We start from the raw sequence: 18,148 nt of genomic DNA, 5'->3' as shown, positions 1-18,148 counted from the left end.
CCTCCAAATAAAACCCTTTTTTAATGAGTTTTAAGAACTGAGGAGTAATTCTGCCACATGCTCTAAGACAGAAGCTAACAGCCACTCTGTCGAGGTCCAGACAGTCATAACACGTCCGCTTTCAGGGTCACAGAATCTCTACTACAGGCCAGGTGTGTTACGACTGCAGTGCAGCATGAGAACAGATGGGCAAGGAGGCCGTGCACTAATCAAACCTTAGCCGCAGAAACAGGCTGCAGGCCATATTTCGCCTGAAATCACACTTGGCTACAGCCTGCCTTTAAGGAAATGTTGATGCCTATATAAACATACTGTGTGTGTGTGTGTGTGTGTGTGTGTGTGTGTGTGTGTGCGCCTCTATAAACATATCATGGGGCGAGCATGCGCGTGTGTAAGCTGGCCCTCTCCTTCCACTCCTGGGTCCCAGGGATCACACTCAGGCCACCAGGCTTCTTAACCTACTGAGTCATCTTGCTGGTCCCAAACTCATTTCGAAAGGGAGAAACAGTTCAAGAAATAAGATTACAGCAACTAATTAGTTTCTTCTACCTAGAAATAGCTGGAGGAATAAAAACAAAACAAAACAAAACCACTGGGGAAGCAAAATCAAGTGCGTAATTGGTAGTGGTTTCTCTTTGCTCAGACCGTTATCTGTGTGTTCAATGGAGACCAGTGTGACTGTGTCAGACACCAGCCAGGGATGCTCAGGGGTGGCTGCAGTCACCAGGTTCTAGTCCTGAACCTAACCTACAAATCCAAACACCCCAGAGGAGCACATGAACCTAAGATGTATTGATGAACCAGCATTTCAAACTGTATTAATGATAAACTTCTAACAGTCCCCATGTACAAGTTACCCCGTGAGTCTACGTCCACAGATAAGCTATGGAAATCGGTGCGTTTGAGAATTGCAAATGAGCTCTTCAGACATCTCCATCCGTTTTAATTCTCATCATGAAAATTTCATTACCTCTCTGACATCTTTCAGGAAAACGATGAGATTCAATGAAAAGGGAGGGAGCAGAGGGAACGTCTTCACAGTCTCTATTATGAGAGAAAACCAAACCTCACCTCGGTGACAAACAAGCTCTGTGCCTCCTCTTCTGCCTTTGCAGGGACTGTGGAGCGTGCGTAACGCCCCTGCCGCCGCAGGATGGCCGTCTGTGAAGAGAACACAAGAGGAGCTGGTGAAGACAGAAGACCAGGCTAGTGGTAAACTGACAGCCCTGTGATGTCCCTCCAATTTCCCACTGCAGGTGAGGGCGGTGCCTCCTGAGGTCATTCACACAAACCCATTGGACATTCGGAAGTTCCAACGCCCAGACTAGGTCCAGGCTAGGATTCTACAGAGCAAGAAGCTGCTCCTTGCCTCTGAAGACTGGAGCTATTTTTGCTTCAGAATTCAGTCTTACAAAAATTTTCATTTTATTAGCACTTACACATTGACAGTATTAAAAAGGCTGGGTTTCGTTATGCCGTCTCCATACATATATGCCACCCACATACTGTGACTGTTCAGACACCTGTCACTCTCTCTTGTCCTTCCTCCAGCTAGCCTTTCTTCCCACACTCTTTAAAAACCAAACAAACAATACCAAAACACCTCTAGAGTCTACGTATGATAGCAAACGTGTGATATTTGTTTCCTGAGTCTGCCTGACTTCTCTTACCACCACGAGCTCCATTTCTGTGAAAACAACACACCTGTTTTCATGGCCAAATAATATCTCCCTTACTCACACAGGAGGATGTGTAAGCCGGCACATCTTCCTTATTCACACAGGAGGATGTGTAAGCTGGCACATCTCCCTTATTCACACAGGAGGACGTGTAAGCCGGCACATCTCCCTTATTCACACAGGAGGACGTGTAAGCCGGCACATCTCCCTTATTCACACAGGAGGACGTGTAAGCCGGCACATCTTCCTTATTCACACAGGAGGACGAGTAAGTCAGCTGCTGTGAGCAGCACTGCAGCGAACATATTTCAGGTACCCTGCAGCTTACCAGCTTCAGTTCTGCATGTACAAAGGCAGGAGTGTGAGCGCTGCGTCCTCAGGTGGGGCACATTGGATTTTCAGGGAACCTCCACATTGACTCCATGGATCTGCTCTAACTCACGGTCCCACCAACACTATGGGAGGGTCCATTCCCCCTCAAGTCCTCACTGCCACTTGTCGCTTACCTTATTTTTCTTTTCAGATTTATTTTACTCTATGTGCATGAGTGTTTCACCCGCATGTATGCCTGGTGCTCTCAGAGGTCAGAGGAGGGTGTCAGATGCCCTGGAGCTCGAGATGGCTGAAAGCCATCACATGGGTGCTGGGGACTGAGCCCGGGTCCTATGCCGGGTCAGCAAGCACTCATAATGCTGAGCCACTTCTCCTGCCCCTATTTATTTATTTACTTACTTATTATTTATTGATTATGTATACAGTGCTCTGCCTGTTGTTCACCTGCGCGCCAGAGGAGGGCATCAGAGGGTTTGGATGGTTGTGCACCACCATGCGGTTGCTGGGAATTGAACTCAGGACCCCTAGAAGAGCAGATAGCTATCTCAATCCGAGCTCTCTCTCCCCAGCCCCTATTTCTTGTTTTCTTAATGAAAGCCACTCTGACTGGGGTGAGATGGGATCACATCCCAATTTGTTTTTGTTTTCCCTGGTGAGTTCCTTAAACTTTTTTTTTCCATGTATTTATTGGCCATTTATACTTCTTCATTTGAGAACTCCCAAACTCATTTGTCTACTTATTAAGTGGATTGTTTTGTATGTTTAAGTATTTCAGTTCTTCCAGAGGACGAATGAGGAACGGTGGGTGGCTCATCACTGTCGCTGAGTCGCTTCCTGTGAAGCCATCTGTCGACTGTGGCTATCTGCTGTTCTGTCAGTCGGCTGCCGATTTCTGTGTCTTCTTCTGGGCTGTCTTCCCTCGGCTCTTCCTGCTTCACCTAGGCTCACCTGCGCCACGCCAGTCTTCGAAAGACACTGCAAAGCCAGGGCTGAGATGGTGGCCTCCTAACCACATAAAGGGACTTCCACATCTTTCGTCCTCACCCACTCAGCCTCCAGGGAGCTTTAAGACCCTGGACCTTGGTTTCTTAGTGAATATTTCAAACAAATGGTGACCTCTGTTGCAAAACTGTTTTCAAGGAACGCTAGAGACCACAAACATGGGAGAGAGTACACACTGTTCAGGAAGCCTCATGCAAGATCATGACTACGCAGCCCTGCCAAAGCTAGAAGGGCCAGCCATGATGCGGACAGAGGGAACTGCCCTTCAAAGAAAGGCGCTGTGTCCTTAGACGCTACGGTGTCCTTAGCTTGATTTCCTTGGCTCTTTGCACATTTTAAAACTCTAACTGTACCTGTAAGACCTTCACCAGGTGGCTCACCTGAAGAAAGGAGGATAACTGCGATTACTTCAATCCCATTTCTCACTGCAGCACCGGGGAAGAAAGACAATCTGCTGCAAAGATTTCCCAGTAGAATTATAAGCTCGAGAGCCTGTCATGCGACATCTCTCCATTACAAGATGTCCATAGCTCTTTTAGATTTTTTTTGAGTTTGGATTTTGTTTTTGTTTTTGTTTTTAACATAAAGGGTTGTTATGCTCTCATCTGAACAAGAAAACAACTTTAAATCAACAGACTTACAGCCAGGTGTGGTTATCTCATTAATAACTTCAGCACTCTGGAAGGCAGGAGGATTGCTCTGCCCAATGCAGCACGATCAACCTACCAGGAATGCCTTCGGCAGCCATCCACTGTCAGACACAGGACACACACGCATGCACGCACACCCCCCACACCCACACAAACATGCACACACATGCACACACACACACACACACACACACACACACACACACACACACACACGACAAGGGACTGAACTTGACATCACACAACCGAGACTTGATTCAAGTTTGGTTTACACATCAGTCATTGGTGATCAATTCCTAACTGAGTTTGACCAACCACCTTCTGGCCAGATGGAAATGTTTTTCACACACTGAGTCTTCATTCAACAACAATTAACACACAACAACAACAACACATGTTAGATGTGCTTCTTCAACACTAATGTGGCTTAAGTGGTCCTTTTTGCATTTCTTGAACTACATCCTACCACATCCATTTCAGAGCTTCTCTAAGGAGGGCTCTGGGCGGCCCCACCCAGTGTGCAGCAGGAAATCCTCAGAGAACGGAGGGAAACATAGCTCTAAAAGTTCTACTGTCTTAACTGAGAATCAATAGAAGATCGATTGTGAAGGGCCATGCTATACAGAGAAAACCTCACGCCATGCCAAGGCACATATACCACATGGGACACGGCCTCCCTAGACAACAGCCAAAGCAGAAGAGCCACTGAGCTGAGCCTTGACGAGAATGCAGAACTGTTAGAAATAATCAGTCGCTGCTCTCCGTCCATGATTAGGCCTCGGGGTGACTCGTCACTCGCCGTGGTGTAAGAGCAGGAGCAGCTCCACAGTGCTGAGATGCTGTACCCAAAAAATCAAATATCATCCAGGTCCCAGGGGCAAACTGTAGCATCCTCTCTTCATGAAAAACATTCTACCAACCACTTAAAAGGTCAGCATATGTACCCATCTATCCGACCCTTGTTGGGGACCTTGCCTTCCTCCAGCTGTGAGGACCACTGTCTGGATCCACCGCTAAAGATACAACGTATAATAAAACGTATCTGACATTCTGACTTAGCACATGCCGTCCCGTGGGGGAGACAAACCCTTATAGTCTAATTAGTAATCCATTTACAGGGCACTCAAAGAAGAGCACTGGCTGCCAGGATGGTATGAAGGAAACGAGCAGAGGATCGGAACCCAGCAGAAGAAGAGGGCACCAAACAATGCTGTAACCAGGGAGGATGCAAACAATGCTGTAACCAGGGAGGATGCTGCAACTGTGACGGATGAGCTCAATCAAGTTGTATTCAGAACAACCGAGCCGGATGCCTTTCCCTGGTCACAGTGACAGAGTAAACGGAGTCACAATGAGTAAGAATAGCTTTGTTTATAGATTAGGGCTGGATTGGGAACGTGGCCCTTTGGTAGAGTGCTTGGCTCGGGTGCACAAAGCCCTGGGTTTGCTCCAGAACCACACGTGCCTATAATCCCAGCACCTGGAAGGTTGGAGGCAGGAGGAATCAAAAGTTCAAGGTCATCCTCAGATGCAGAACAAGTTCCAGACCAGCCTTGGATATCCTGAGACTGTAAGTTTAATATTATTGTGCCCTGTGTAAAGATTCTGTGTTTCCCATATCTGGATGCAGTCTGAGAATCTCCTGTCTAAACTTTGCTCCCCAAATGTCCCCTGATATATCAATAAAGTAGCTCAACAACCAATCACTGAGCAGGGGAGAGAATAGGGCGGGACTTCCTGTCAGGTGGGGTGGGGGTAAGAAATGGGGACTGAGTCACTGGCAGAGGTCCAGGAGACATCAGAGGGAGAAACTGGAGCAGAGAAAGCCGTAAAATGCAAGTATCTTGGGGATTTCAGCAAAGAGGAAGGAGGCTAGCTCAGAGGGTTAACATAGATTTACATTGCTCAGTTGTGTTTTAAAGCTTGTTAAATAAGTAACATGGTCCAGTCTCAATTATTTGGGTGCTAGCTGGGTTAAGAGAGAAACTGCTACACACAATTTTAAAACTAACACCAACATGAGATCATTTTTTAACGTCTAGAACTAAACATATTTGCTATGTCAAAAATGGTCTTTGAACTCCAGCTGACTTTCAATGAAACACTAAAATTCTACCACTTTAATCAATCAAGAGTAAAATTGGGTCACAGAAAGAACAGGACCTGAGCGTTGTTAGGAGCAGGCTGGGACCCGTCGGGTGAGACCCCCGGGCGTTTAGTGACTTGGAGCTCCACGAGTGCCACAAGCCTTCGCTGCCTTCGCGGAAGATGCGTCACAACAACTCACTTGTTTATAATGTGCTTCGCATTTTGACTTTCCAACTGGGAAAAGATGCAAAACCAATAAAAATAATTGGATTGATTTTTAATTGTAGTTCTCAATGTACTTTAATAAATGAGTAGCATTTTGCTTTTCTTGTAGCGTCAGCCAATGCATATCAGTTCCCTTGAGTCTGACCAGCTCCAGCCTCATTGATCAAATATCTGGTCTACAGACCTGAAAAGCTGGTATTTGACCCTATAAGTTGGTGACCTTAATGTCCTGAGAACTGTTTCCACTGCCTAGCACTCTGCTGCAGACACATGTCTTTTCCTCTACTAGATTTTGAGTTCCTCTGAGGGCAAGAGACATCTCTTCTTACTTGTAGCTCTGAGATAAATACTTGATAAATGTTTCAAGAATGAATGAATAAAAGTCAATGGGTACAGAAAAAGGAAACTGCCAATCGCTGTCCACTGCTTGCATATAAAGTTTTTCTAGTTAAGACAAAAGCTCTCTGGTCCATTACAGAGATTGACAAAGGATGTCTATAAGCACAAGCAAATTTCTATTTTAACTTCTCTATAGATTTTGTGTATTGAAGTCACATTCAAGCCACACTCTACTCTATGCCAAACTAGTTAACATTATATGTTTCATGTATCAGGCTTATAAAACAGTCCAAGGCAGTCTCCTAAGAGTTACACTCAGTGAACACCAGAGCCCTTGTCAACAACGGGGGAAGTTTTGTTCTAGCACTGCGGTGCTTTTTTGGGATTGTGTGGAGACAGGCGTTCACCATTCAACATGCCCCAGGGTGGCCCTTAGCTCATGGCCTTCCTGCTATGGCTTCTGAGTGATGCTGAGACTAAAGGTGCAGACAGACACGCAGAGCTTGTAGCCTTACTTTCTATCCCTTATAATTATTCCCGCTAAAGGATGGGTCTGTATCCTATTTCCAAAAATTAATATCAATAGCGGCAAAGAATAACGGCCTCACTACTTTTCCCCCTTAGCGAGTCTACTACCGGCCCTGTGATGTTATGTAAGTTACCCGATCTTCTGTGGTTTATTTCCCTCATCTCCAGCAACGGGGACAATCACTACTCTTTCTCTGGGGAATCTGTAGAGGTTAAACACCCAAACAACTTCACAGTTTATACTAATTCAAGATAATTTGTAATATAGTCTAATACAAATGGCCAGCCCTCCTCTTTTATGCTTAGAAATGAATTGCAATCTCCCCCCTCAGTGACCTTGAGGGCTGGGTCCAGGACCTCCAATGTCCATAAAACCCAAAGATGCCCGAAACCCTGATCTTAGCGCCAATGCTTATCCCTGTGCAGTTCCCAATTGTTTCTTGTTACTCGTGGCAGTCCCTCCAGCCACAGCTGTGCAAACGGCTGCACGCCGCTCTGCGGAGGGAGCCGTCTGCCTGCAGCTGCTCATACGCCCTTCTTCTGTCTAAGTGTCTTCAGCCTGGTGTCTGAATCCACAGACAGAACCTGGAGGAATGGGGACACAATGGTGCTCTGTCCTACTGAAGAAGCTTTTGTTTTTTTCTGTTTTAAGACAGGGTCTCTCTGTGTAGCCCTGGCTGTCCTGGAACTTGCTTTGTAGACCAGGCTGGCTTCGAACTCACAGAGATTTGCTTGCCTCTGCCTCCCGAGTGTTGGGATTAGAGGGGTGCGGCATCACCCTGTAAAAAAGCTTTTAACATGAAGGAGGAGGGGTAAAAAAAATTCATACTATGAAGTGTGGTTGGCATCTGAAGACTAAACAGTATAGTTCACACCCCACATAACCACGGAGGTGGAAACCTCCGAGTTCAAAATGTAACTTAGAACAAAGCTTCCCAGCTACTGAGAGAAGTCACTTCTGGGCGTGGTGAGTCCAAGGCAGCCAAGCTACACAGAGAAACCCTGTCTCAAAAACCCAAAGAGAGGTTTAAATCCTGGCAACCCTTGTGACTTGAGCTGCCGGGGTGGGTTGGTACCCCCTGGGGGGCCTCCCTTCTCTGAGAAGGAGGGGAAGAGGAGGGGGTCTTGGATCAGGCTGTAATGCGATTAAATAAATAAATGCTGGCAGCCTTTGGCACACAGGAATCCTTAGTTATCTTGTCCAGGGACAGACACAGGAGCTGCCTGAGGAATCCCAGACAACCTCTGGAGTAGTTGAAACTAAGAGAGAGGAGGGACCCAGTGCCCCCTCACAGGCACCTCCGATCCCCCCCCTCCAAGCCAAGCGTCTTGCGTTTATGGACCAAAGTGGAGCCACGCAGCATTGCTCAGGCCCTAACAGAGGGGTAAGACACACTGCCATCTTTCAGTCTGGTTGGAAATCGAAAAGTAGATTATTTTTATTTCAAGAACTTTCCTCTTGACTGAAATAATTCCCTGCAAAACTTGAATGCCCGAGCTCCAAGGTCAGAGCTGGAAACTTCTGGGCTGCTTGGGCCAACTGGGGGTGACACAGAGAGAGAGGCACCAACTGGGGGTGACACACAGAGAGAGGCACCAACTGGGGGTGACACACAGAGAGAGGCACCAACTGGGGGTGACACACAGAGAGAGGCACCATGTTACCTATCAGGCGATGGCCCAGCACCTGCGCACTCCTGGCTTCTCAGCTTGAGTCAAACACCCAAACAAAAACCCTTCATTTGTTTGTTTGTTGTTGTTGTTTTGAGACAGGGTCTCTCTGTGTAGCCCTGGGTGTCCTGGACTCACTCTGTAGACCAGGCTGTTCAGGATCTCATTCAGGGATCCGTCTGCCTCTGCCTCCAGAGTGCTGGGATTAAAGGCATGTGCCACCACTACCTAGCCTGTTCCCCATTTTAAAACTTATTCAAGTCCTGACCCCAAGAGGATGAAGGGCTCTATTTTACACACATGACCTTGAACCTCCTCCCCCAACCCTGCCAAGAAGCTCAAGTTCCCAAGGAGGGGGAAACGTGAAGCTAAACTTCCTTTGGCGGAACCTGAGAGGTGAGACCAGGGAGGGTGCCGGGAGGCTTGCCTCTAACCCTGAGGTACGCCTGAACTCTCCACACCCACACACAGGCCTGCCAGGACCTCCGGTTTCCTCTGTGGCTCAGAAACTCCACACCTGTGGGCATGGGATTCTAAGCCCTACCCGTTCCCAGTGGCTTAGGTGCTTGCGACTTATCTGTGAGAAACCAAAACGTAAAAGGACAAACACCACATTCACTTGGAGTTTACTTTTCTTTCTTTTTATAATTTTTTTAAAAAATTTTAATTGAAAAATAAAATCATTCATATTACATCTCAATTGCTACCCCATCCTGTGCATCCTCCCATTCCTCCCTTCCTCCCGCTTTCACCCCATTCCCCTTCCCTATGACTGTGACTGATGGGGACCTCCTCCCCTTGAATATGATGCTAGATTATCAAGTTTCTTCTTGGAGTCTGCTATCCTTTCTCCAAGTGCCATCGGGCCTCCCCATCAAGGGGACATGGCTCAATCTATGGCACCAACCAAGGTCAAAATGTACAGTCATCATCAAACCCCTACCCAGACCTAGCCAAGGGACAGAATATTCTCCACAGTTAAGTGGAGACTGGGGACTGATTTTCACACAAACTCTGGAGTTTACTTTTCTTAACACAATAATAAAAGGGACGGTTCACTACACCGATTTAAATAAACAGTACTGCCGAAGGCACGCACTTGTGCCACATCTTTATTCATTTAAAACCTCTCCCTTCTCACACAGCTGGTTATTTATTAATCAGCTTACCATGGCATTAAACTATTTGAAATACTCTTAATTCCTGGTGGGAAGTATGTACACCCACGGCGTGTAGAAAACATGTCTTATAAGATTTTAATTAAAAGCCTGAAACAAAAGGCCCACCCTTCCTCCAGGGACCCTAAGAACAATGAACTAAAGAGGGGACCACAGAGAGCTGGGTGGGCTGTGACCGGCCAGCTGCAGGCATGGGGCAAGCATCTGTCTCCTCCGATCCAGGAGCAGAAGGCTGGGAACGGCTGTCTCAGACAGAAAAGCAGACACAAGAGACAGACAGGCGAGGGAGTGTGGCTGCTTTCCCAGTGGAAGGGAGGTGGGGCACCAGGCAGATGACCCTGGGTGGAGCGGCCTTGGCTGAGACACTGGGTCAGGGAGCAGCATCAGGCTCTTCTCTAGGAGGCAACGTCTTATAACCCAACTCACTAGGTAGCCAAGGCTGGCTCCACCTCCCAAGTGCTGGGGTTGTAGGATGTGCTACCACACCCAGAGCCTGTGACTGCCTCTGCGGAGCCCTCCTCACAGTCTGTCGTGAAGCGTTCCAGACTTGTCATCGCTCGGCTCTATTTAATACAGAACCACCCCTTCAAGCCTCTGCCAGCTCCCACTAAGCATGAAGAGGGCAAGTCCTGCTAGGTGAAGGGGACTGCAAGGGAGTGGAAGAACACAGCCACAGGGCACAGGGACTCAGAACAGACCGGGCTCTGGAGAACCATGTCCCCTGGCCTGGCCTACTGTCTTCATCACATGAGAAGCCCTGGCTTGATTTTTTCTTCTTCTTAATTATTAATATGTTCAGCCAGCCCAAAGGAATGTAGCTGAACACATCAATGTTTTAAAGTTATCTCCAGTTTCAAACTCCTGCTTATTACCAGGATGGCTCCCAAGTGTTCCCTCCCTCCCTCGCTAGGCCTAAGACCAACTGTATGGTGACTTGTGTGTCTACAGAACTCTGTCCCCATGACATCTGCTGGAAATGCCACGTGGCTGGGCTGCTCTGTGCATTAAACGGTTTTTTGGATGCAGTGCAACACTGAAACCGCAGCAGAAAGGACTCGGGGAACTGTGCTGCAGCTGACTGATTGCGCACAGACGTGGTGGCATCTTTCCAAGGGTCTGGCAGAGACATTTGTCTCAAAGCACATGAGTTGCTCAGGAGAGGCTCGAGCACCAAGCAAGACTAGAGACTCAAATCACGTGGGGCATTCCCACAGTTCCTGTCCTGGCCATGACCCCTTTTTCTGCTCACTCTGACAATGCCATTCACAGAGAAGCTGCCCCCCCCACAGCCCCACCCCCACAGCCCCCCCACAGCCCCCCCACAGCCCCCCCCACAGCCCCCCCCACAGCCCCACCCCACAGCCCCACCCCCACAGCCCCCCCACAGCCCCACCCCACAGCCCCACCCCACAGCCCCCCCCACAGCCCCACCCCCACACCGCCAGTCTCAGGTTTAACAGGTCTGTAATTAAGGAAATGAACTTGGGACAAGAAAAGGCCTTGAGAAAGAACTCCGTTTAGTTTCTGGGGAAATTTTAATCTAAACTCTCGAGTGGGGCTAGAGAGATGGCTCGGTGGTTAGAAGCTCAGGCCCTAGCACCGTCTAGCTGGAGGCCTACAGAGGACTGTCGCTGGAACTCCAAGGATCCAACGCTCTCTTCCGGCTTCCTCAGACAACCGCACACATGCACAAACAATTCATAAAAACTATGAAATTATGTTTAAAAAAAAAAACCAAACAACTCCCCCAGGGCTGGAGTGGTTATAATCCTTTACCAGAGGACTCCAGCTAGGTCACCAGCACCCACGCCACCTGGCTCACGGCCACTGGCAACTGTGGCTCCAGGCCATCCTATGCTTCTAACCTCTTCTGGCACCTGCGCGCGCGCACACACACACACACACACACATACACACACACACACGCTTTATCAAACACTAAGCGATAATTCTAAAATACAAAAAAAATCCAACAATGACGACGACAAAAACCTTCCAAAGAACAAGTTACGGCAGAAGAGTTCACTCTCGTGTCCCTCCTGGGAATGGGGGTGTGTGGGCGTCTCTCCCTAGCTGCTACTCTGCGACCCTCTGGGAATGGGGGAATCTCAGCAGTGAGCAGATGCAACAGTGAGGGGTGGTGGTGCTTCCTAAAACACGCTCCTCCTGGTGCTTTATGGAGCATCTCAGATGCGAGACCAACAGCTCTGGCCTTCTATATCCTGCAGCCTGGGTCCCTGCTGCATGTCCTGTCCCCCAGCACCTGTCCCCCACGCCAGTGGTTAGTTCACTCTTTCCTGTTAACACTCACTTCTTCAAAACGGGCTTGAGTTCCCAGCTGTTAGCACCTGGAGACCCAACTGGACTGTGAAATCCGCATCCCTAGAGCAGGGTATCCTGGGATGTGACTTATATGAGAACAAGGGATCTGCTTTAAACCTCCCGCTTCTCACAAGCGCCCAGGATGCTTTAGCTCGGCTCCTCGGTGTGCAGGAGTGTGAAGTCGCAGGGTCTGCTCAGTATGTGCGGCCCTGAGCAGGAGACAACGCTGAGTCCCTCGTAGGCTGCAGGTATTTAGTTTTGCCATGTTCTCCCTCATCGGGCTGGATGGCCGACTTCCTGAGGCCGAGGAGAAGCTACGGCCTTTCAGAGGACTGCTCAGCAATGGGGTCTTACTCACTGTCTTGTGCCTGAGCACAGGGAAAGCGCTCACCTCCTGAGGGCCTGCCCAACGTCAGCTCAGAAACACTCTCTACCTAGACTGTCACGTAGGTCCAGCCCTGGACGTGAGCTAGTGTCCAGCAACGGTCACAGAAAGTCACACTGCTGGACAGTGGTTCTAGCTGACACGTCTTCAAGGAACTTACAGAAAGAACATTTTTAGTAGAAAGTCAAAAGCAAAGTCCCAAGATTACTCTATAGGAAATGATATATTACACGCAGGAAAAACAGTGCTGAAAACATTTTCTTTTCCAAAGGGTACATGGGAAATGAGATCAGGGGCTCCCATGCCTTTGTAAGTCCTGGCGCTCGGCTTCCTCTCTGAGCCACTTGTTTGTAGATCATTATCCGCTGCATGTAAACGAAACAGGAAAAGGCCCGGGGGGGGGGGGGGGGGGAATGAAAACCAGGATGTTACCCACAGAGAAATGGAGTGACCATGTCTCCCTAGACAAGGGTGGGCCTGAATCTAAACACACCCAGAACTGTCGACGCTTCCTCATCCGCACTTGCACCTTAGATTCCTTGCTGAGGCACAGAGGATGCACAGAGGCACGGGGGACCTCAGCAGGGCCTTCTCCTGAGGCATCCCTCACGCTCACGTTACACGCAGCTCTAACGTGGACCATGGCACACGCATGGTTAGCCAGAATGCCTGTAGCCACAGACTCTCTTAAAGGGCAGCGTGGTGTGCCTGGGCACGTGGTGCATACCCGTATGCACCTCCTTTCCCACCACAAGTAAATACCGTGATGTTTTGTTGATTTTTTTTCTTTCATCTGTGGACAGACATCCTTTCCCTGCGACTCATGCAGTTATGGAGCATCTTGCACAAGTGTCTCTGCATCTTCGCTCTCAGGTCTTTCAGGCACACACTCGGAAGTGAAGCAGACACACTCGGTACTTTCCCATACAAACATCCCTGGTTTATACTAGACACTGAAGTCTAACTTTTATAAAATATGAATGGTGCCCATAAACTGCCTCCAAATATCCTTTCTCAATATTTACTGCCTTTCATGTACTATGAAAATATAAAATTATAGCCGGATGTGGTGGCGCATGCCTTTAATCTCAGCACTCGGGAGGCAGAGGCAGGCGGATCTTTGTGAGTTCGAGGCCAGCCTGGTACACAAAGTGAGTCCAGGATAGCCAAAGCTACACAGAGAAACCTTGCCTCACAAACAAACAAACAAACAAACAAACACCAAAAAAAAATCAAAATAAAATAAAAATTAGACAGTACCATCACTGAGCAGATCAGTAAGGCAGTGCAGTGCAAACGGCCCACCCCTCCACCGACAAAGCTGCAGCCCATATCTGAGAGAACAACAGTGTCCTTAGTCAGCTGTAGCCGTCACGACGGCTAGGACGTGGGCCAAGGCTAACATCCAAACTCCTTCAGCTTTGGGACCATTCTCCTGAAGCAGAAACCAACACTTGTTCATTCATTCTTCGCCAGAACGTGGTGGTGGGGCTCTTTGTCCCTTACAGCGTCACGGAAATGGATTTGGGCAAGAGAGGTGAATGGATTTCCTCTAAGTTTTCGTTCTGGTTGTTGTTGGGTTTGTTTTGGTTTTTTCCCAGCCAGGGTTTCTCTGTGCAGCCCTGTCTGTCCTGGAACTTGATCTGTAGACCAAGCTGGCCTCGAACTCAGAGATCCACCCGCGCTCTGCCTCCTGAGTGCTGGGATTACAGGTGTGGGCCACCACTGCCCGGCTGTCTCCTCTAAGTTTTAATCATTTGACCGTACAGCTGTTTGAGTAGCTGGGAGGAAGGATGATACTAAATGGACTGTGTGTTGGGTTTTGTGTTCTTTCTTAAGCAATTTTGTTTCACGTCTACAAACAGAACTTTTCATCCTTTGCTATAAGACTGAAAAAACAAAATGATTCCTTAATGTCAAGAAAAACACACACTGAGTGGCCTAAGAAGCTTCAGATAACCTTTGGTTCCCTCTGAGGAAACTGAGGAACATCCAGAAGGGCTGAGTAGGAGTGAGGGGCTCTGAGCAGACTGCAGTGTCCCTGGGCCACCAGGCAGAGCAGTGGCCCTGGGCCACCAGGCAGAGGCTGTTAGCCGTGCTCCTCAGTAACCTTAAAGCTTCCTGCCTGTCACATAGCTACAGGCTGAGAGACGCAGACAGCGTGGTGTGTTCCAGGTTCCCTTCAGGGAGAGTCCTGCTCTGGAGACACTCTAGGCAACCCTGTCCCTGCCTCACAGCCCTTCTCCCTGGGCACCTGTGGCTGGGGCTTTTCATGGCAGGGCCCGGAGGTGCCATCCTACAGGATGTGGCACAGACCTCTGCTGCTCCCCAGAAGCCCTAGAATACCTGGTTTTAAAAAAGGCAAAATAGCTGGCACGGTGGCACACGCCTGCAATCCCAGCCCTCACGAGGCAGAAACAGGAGGATCTCTGTGAGTTCAAAGCCACCCTGATCTACAGAGTGAATTCCAGGACAATCAAGGCTACACAGAGAAGCCCGGTCTTGAAAATTTGAAAAAGAAGAAGAAGAAGAAGAAAAAAAAAGTAGGCTTGGAGGTGTACCTCATGGTAGGTCACTTCCCTAGCATCCTAGATTGATTTAAAAAAAAAAAAAGATGTGATTAGAAATCTAAAGTTAAAAAAAAATCTAAAATGATCTTCTAAGACATAAGAGGTGCTTGTATACTCCAGCCAATCCAGAGTATACATATACACACGCAAACCTATATATTTATTTTTAATATAAAAATTAATCCAACTGAAAATATGAGGTCACAATAAGACACACAATCATACAACTTCTCTTTAACAGTACCTTCCTCTTTCAGTACTAGAGACTGAACAGAGGGCTCCATACATGCTAGCTAAGCGTACTACCCATCACACGTGCAAGGTGAACACACTACCCATCATACACGCTAGCTGAACATACTACGCATCATACATACTAGGTGAACACACTACCCATCATACATGCTAGGTACACACACTACCCATCATACATGCTAGGTGAACACACTACCCATCATACATGCTAGGTACACACACTACCCATCATACATGATAGGGAACACACTACCCATCATACATGCTAGGTACACACACTACCCATCATACATGCTAGGGAACACACTACCCATCATACATGCTAGGTGAACACATTACCCATCATACACGCTAGCTGAACACACTACCCATCATACATGCAAGGTGAACACACTACCCATCATACATGCTAGGTGAACACACGACCCATCATACACGCTATCTGAACATACTACCCATCATACATGCTAGGTGAACACACGACCCATCATACATGCTAGGTGAACACACTACCCATCATACATGCTAGGTGAACACACTACCCATCATACATGCTAGGTGAACACACGACCCAACATACATGCAAGGTGAACACACTACCCATCATACATGCTAGGTGAACACACGACCCATCATACATGCTAGGTGAACACACTACCCATCATACATGCTAGGTGAACACACGACCCATCATACGTGCTAGGTACACACACTACCCATCATACATGCTAGGTGAACACACTACCCATCATAAATGCTAGGTGAACACACTACCCATCATACGTGCAAGGTGAACACACTACCCATCATATGTGCTAGGTGAACACACTACCCATCATACATGATAGGGAACACACTACCCATCATACATGCTAGGTGAACACACTACCCATCATACGTGCAAGGTGAACACACTACCCATCATATGTGCTAGGTGAACACACTACCCATCATACATGCTAGGTACACACACTACCCATCATACATGCTAGGTACACACACTACCCATCATACATGCTAGGTACACACACTACCCATCATAAATGCTAGGTACACACACTACCCATCATACATGCTAGGTGAACACACTACCCATCATACATGCTAGGTGAACACACTACCCATCATACATGTAAGGTGAACACACTACCCATCATATGTGCTAGGTGAACACACTACCCATCATACATGCTAGGTACACACACTACCCATCATACATGCTAGGTACACACACTACCCATCATACATGCTAGGTGAACACACTACCCATCATACATGCAAGGTGAACACACTACCCATCATATGTGCTAGGTGAACACACTACCCATCATACATGCTAGGTACACACACTACCCATCATACATGCTAGGTACACACACTACCCATCATACATGCTAGGTACACACACTACCCATCATACATGCTAGGTGAACACACTACCCATCATACATGCTAGGTGAACACACGGCCCATCATACGTGCAAGGTGAACACACTACCCATCATACATGCTAGGTACACACACTACCCATCATACATGCTAGGTACACACACTACCCATCATACATGCTAGGTACACACACTACCCATCATACATGCTAGGTGAACACACTACCCATCATACATGCTAGGTGAACACACTACCCATCATACGTGCTAGGTGAACACACTACCCATCATATATGCAAGGTGAACACACTACCCATCATATGTGCTAGGTGAACACACTACCCATCATACATGCTAGGTACACACACTACCCATCATACATGCTAGGTACACACACTACCCATCATACATGCTAGGTACACACACTACCCATCATACATGCTAGGTGAACACACTACCCATCATACATGTTAGGTGAACACACTACCCATCATACGTGCAAGGTGAACACACTACCCATCATATGTGCTAGGTGAACACACTACCCATCATACATGCTAGGTATACACACTACCCATCATACATGCTAGGTACACACACTACCCATCATACATGCTAGGTGAACACACTACCCATCATACATGCTAGGTGAACACATTACCCATCATACACGCTAACTGAACACACTACCCATCATACATGCAAGGTGAACACACTACCCATCATACATGCTAGGTGAACACACGACCCATCATACACGCTATCTGAACACACTACCCATCATACATGCTAGGTGAACACACTACCCAACATACATGCAAGGTGAACACACTACCCATCATACATGCTAGGTACACACACTACCCATCATACATGCTAGGTACACACACTACCCATCATACATGCTAGGTGAACACACTACCCATCATACATGTTAGGTGAACACACTACCCATCATACGTGCAAGGTGAACACACTACCCATCATATGTGCTAGGTGAACACACTACCCATCATACATGCTAGGTATACACACTACCCATCATACATGCTAGGTACACACACTACCCATCATACATGCTAGGTGAACACACTACCCATCATACATGCTAGGTGAACACATTACCCATCATACACGCTAACTGAACACACTACCCATCATACATGCAAGGTGAACACACTACCCATCATACATGCTAGGTGAACACACGACCCATCATACACGCTATCTGAACACACTACCCATCATACATGCTAGGTGAACACACTACCCAACATACATGCAAGGTGAACACACTACCCATCATACATGCTAGGTGAACACACGACCCATCATACATGCTAGGTACACACACTACCCATCATACATGCTAGGTACACACACTACCCATCATACATGCTAGGTACACACACTACCCATCATACATGCTAGGTACTCACACTACCCATCATACATGCTAGGGAACACACTACCCATCATACATGCTAGGTGAACACACTACCCATCATACGTGCAAGGTGAACACACTACCCATC

General features: G+C 47.8%; 1 protein-coding gene across 29 annotated transcripts in view; it reads right to left on the bottom strand.

Moving 5' to 3' along the window:
- The window catches only part of DOCK9 (dedicator of cytokinesis 9), a 262,679-nt gene that overhangs the window by 124,575 nt on the left and 119,956 nt on the right, over nucleotides 1–18,148 (bottom strand). For all 29 annotated transcript variants that reach the window (XM_084767070.1, XM_084767085.1, XM_084767065.1 and 26 more), the window contains exon 3: nucleotides 1,072–1,161. In XM_084767070.1, the coding sequence (XP_084623196.1) occupies nucleotides 1,072–1,161 (90 nt within the window). The remainder of the gene's footprint in view (nucleotides 1–1,071; nucleotides 1,162–18,148) is intronic.

Source organism: Acomys minous, assembly GCF_964271855.1.
Source record: "Acomys minous genome assembly, chromosome: 18".
Classification (NCBI taxonomy): Eukaryota; Metazoa; Chordata; class Mammalia; order Rodentia; family Muridae; genus Acomys; species Acomys minous.
Note: the sequence above shows the minus strand (reverse complement) of the source record. Positions and strands in the feature narration are given on the sequence as shown.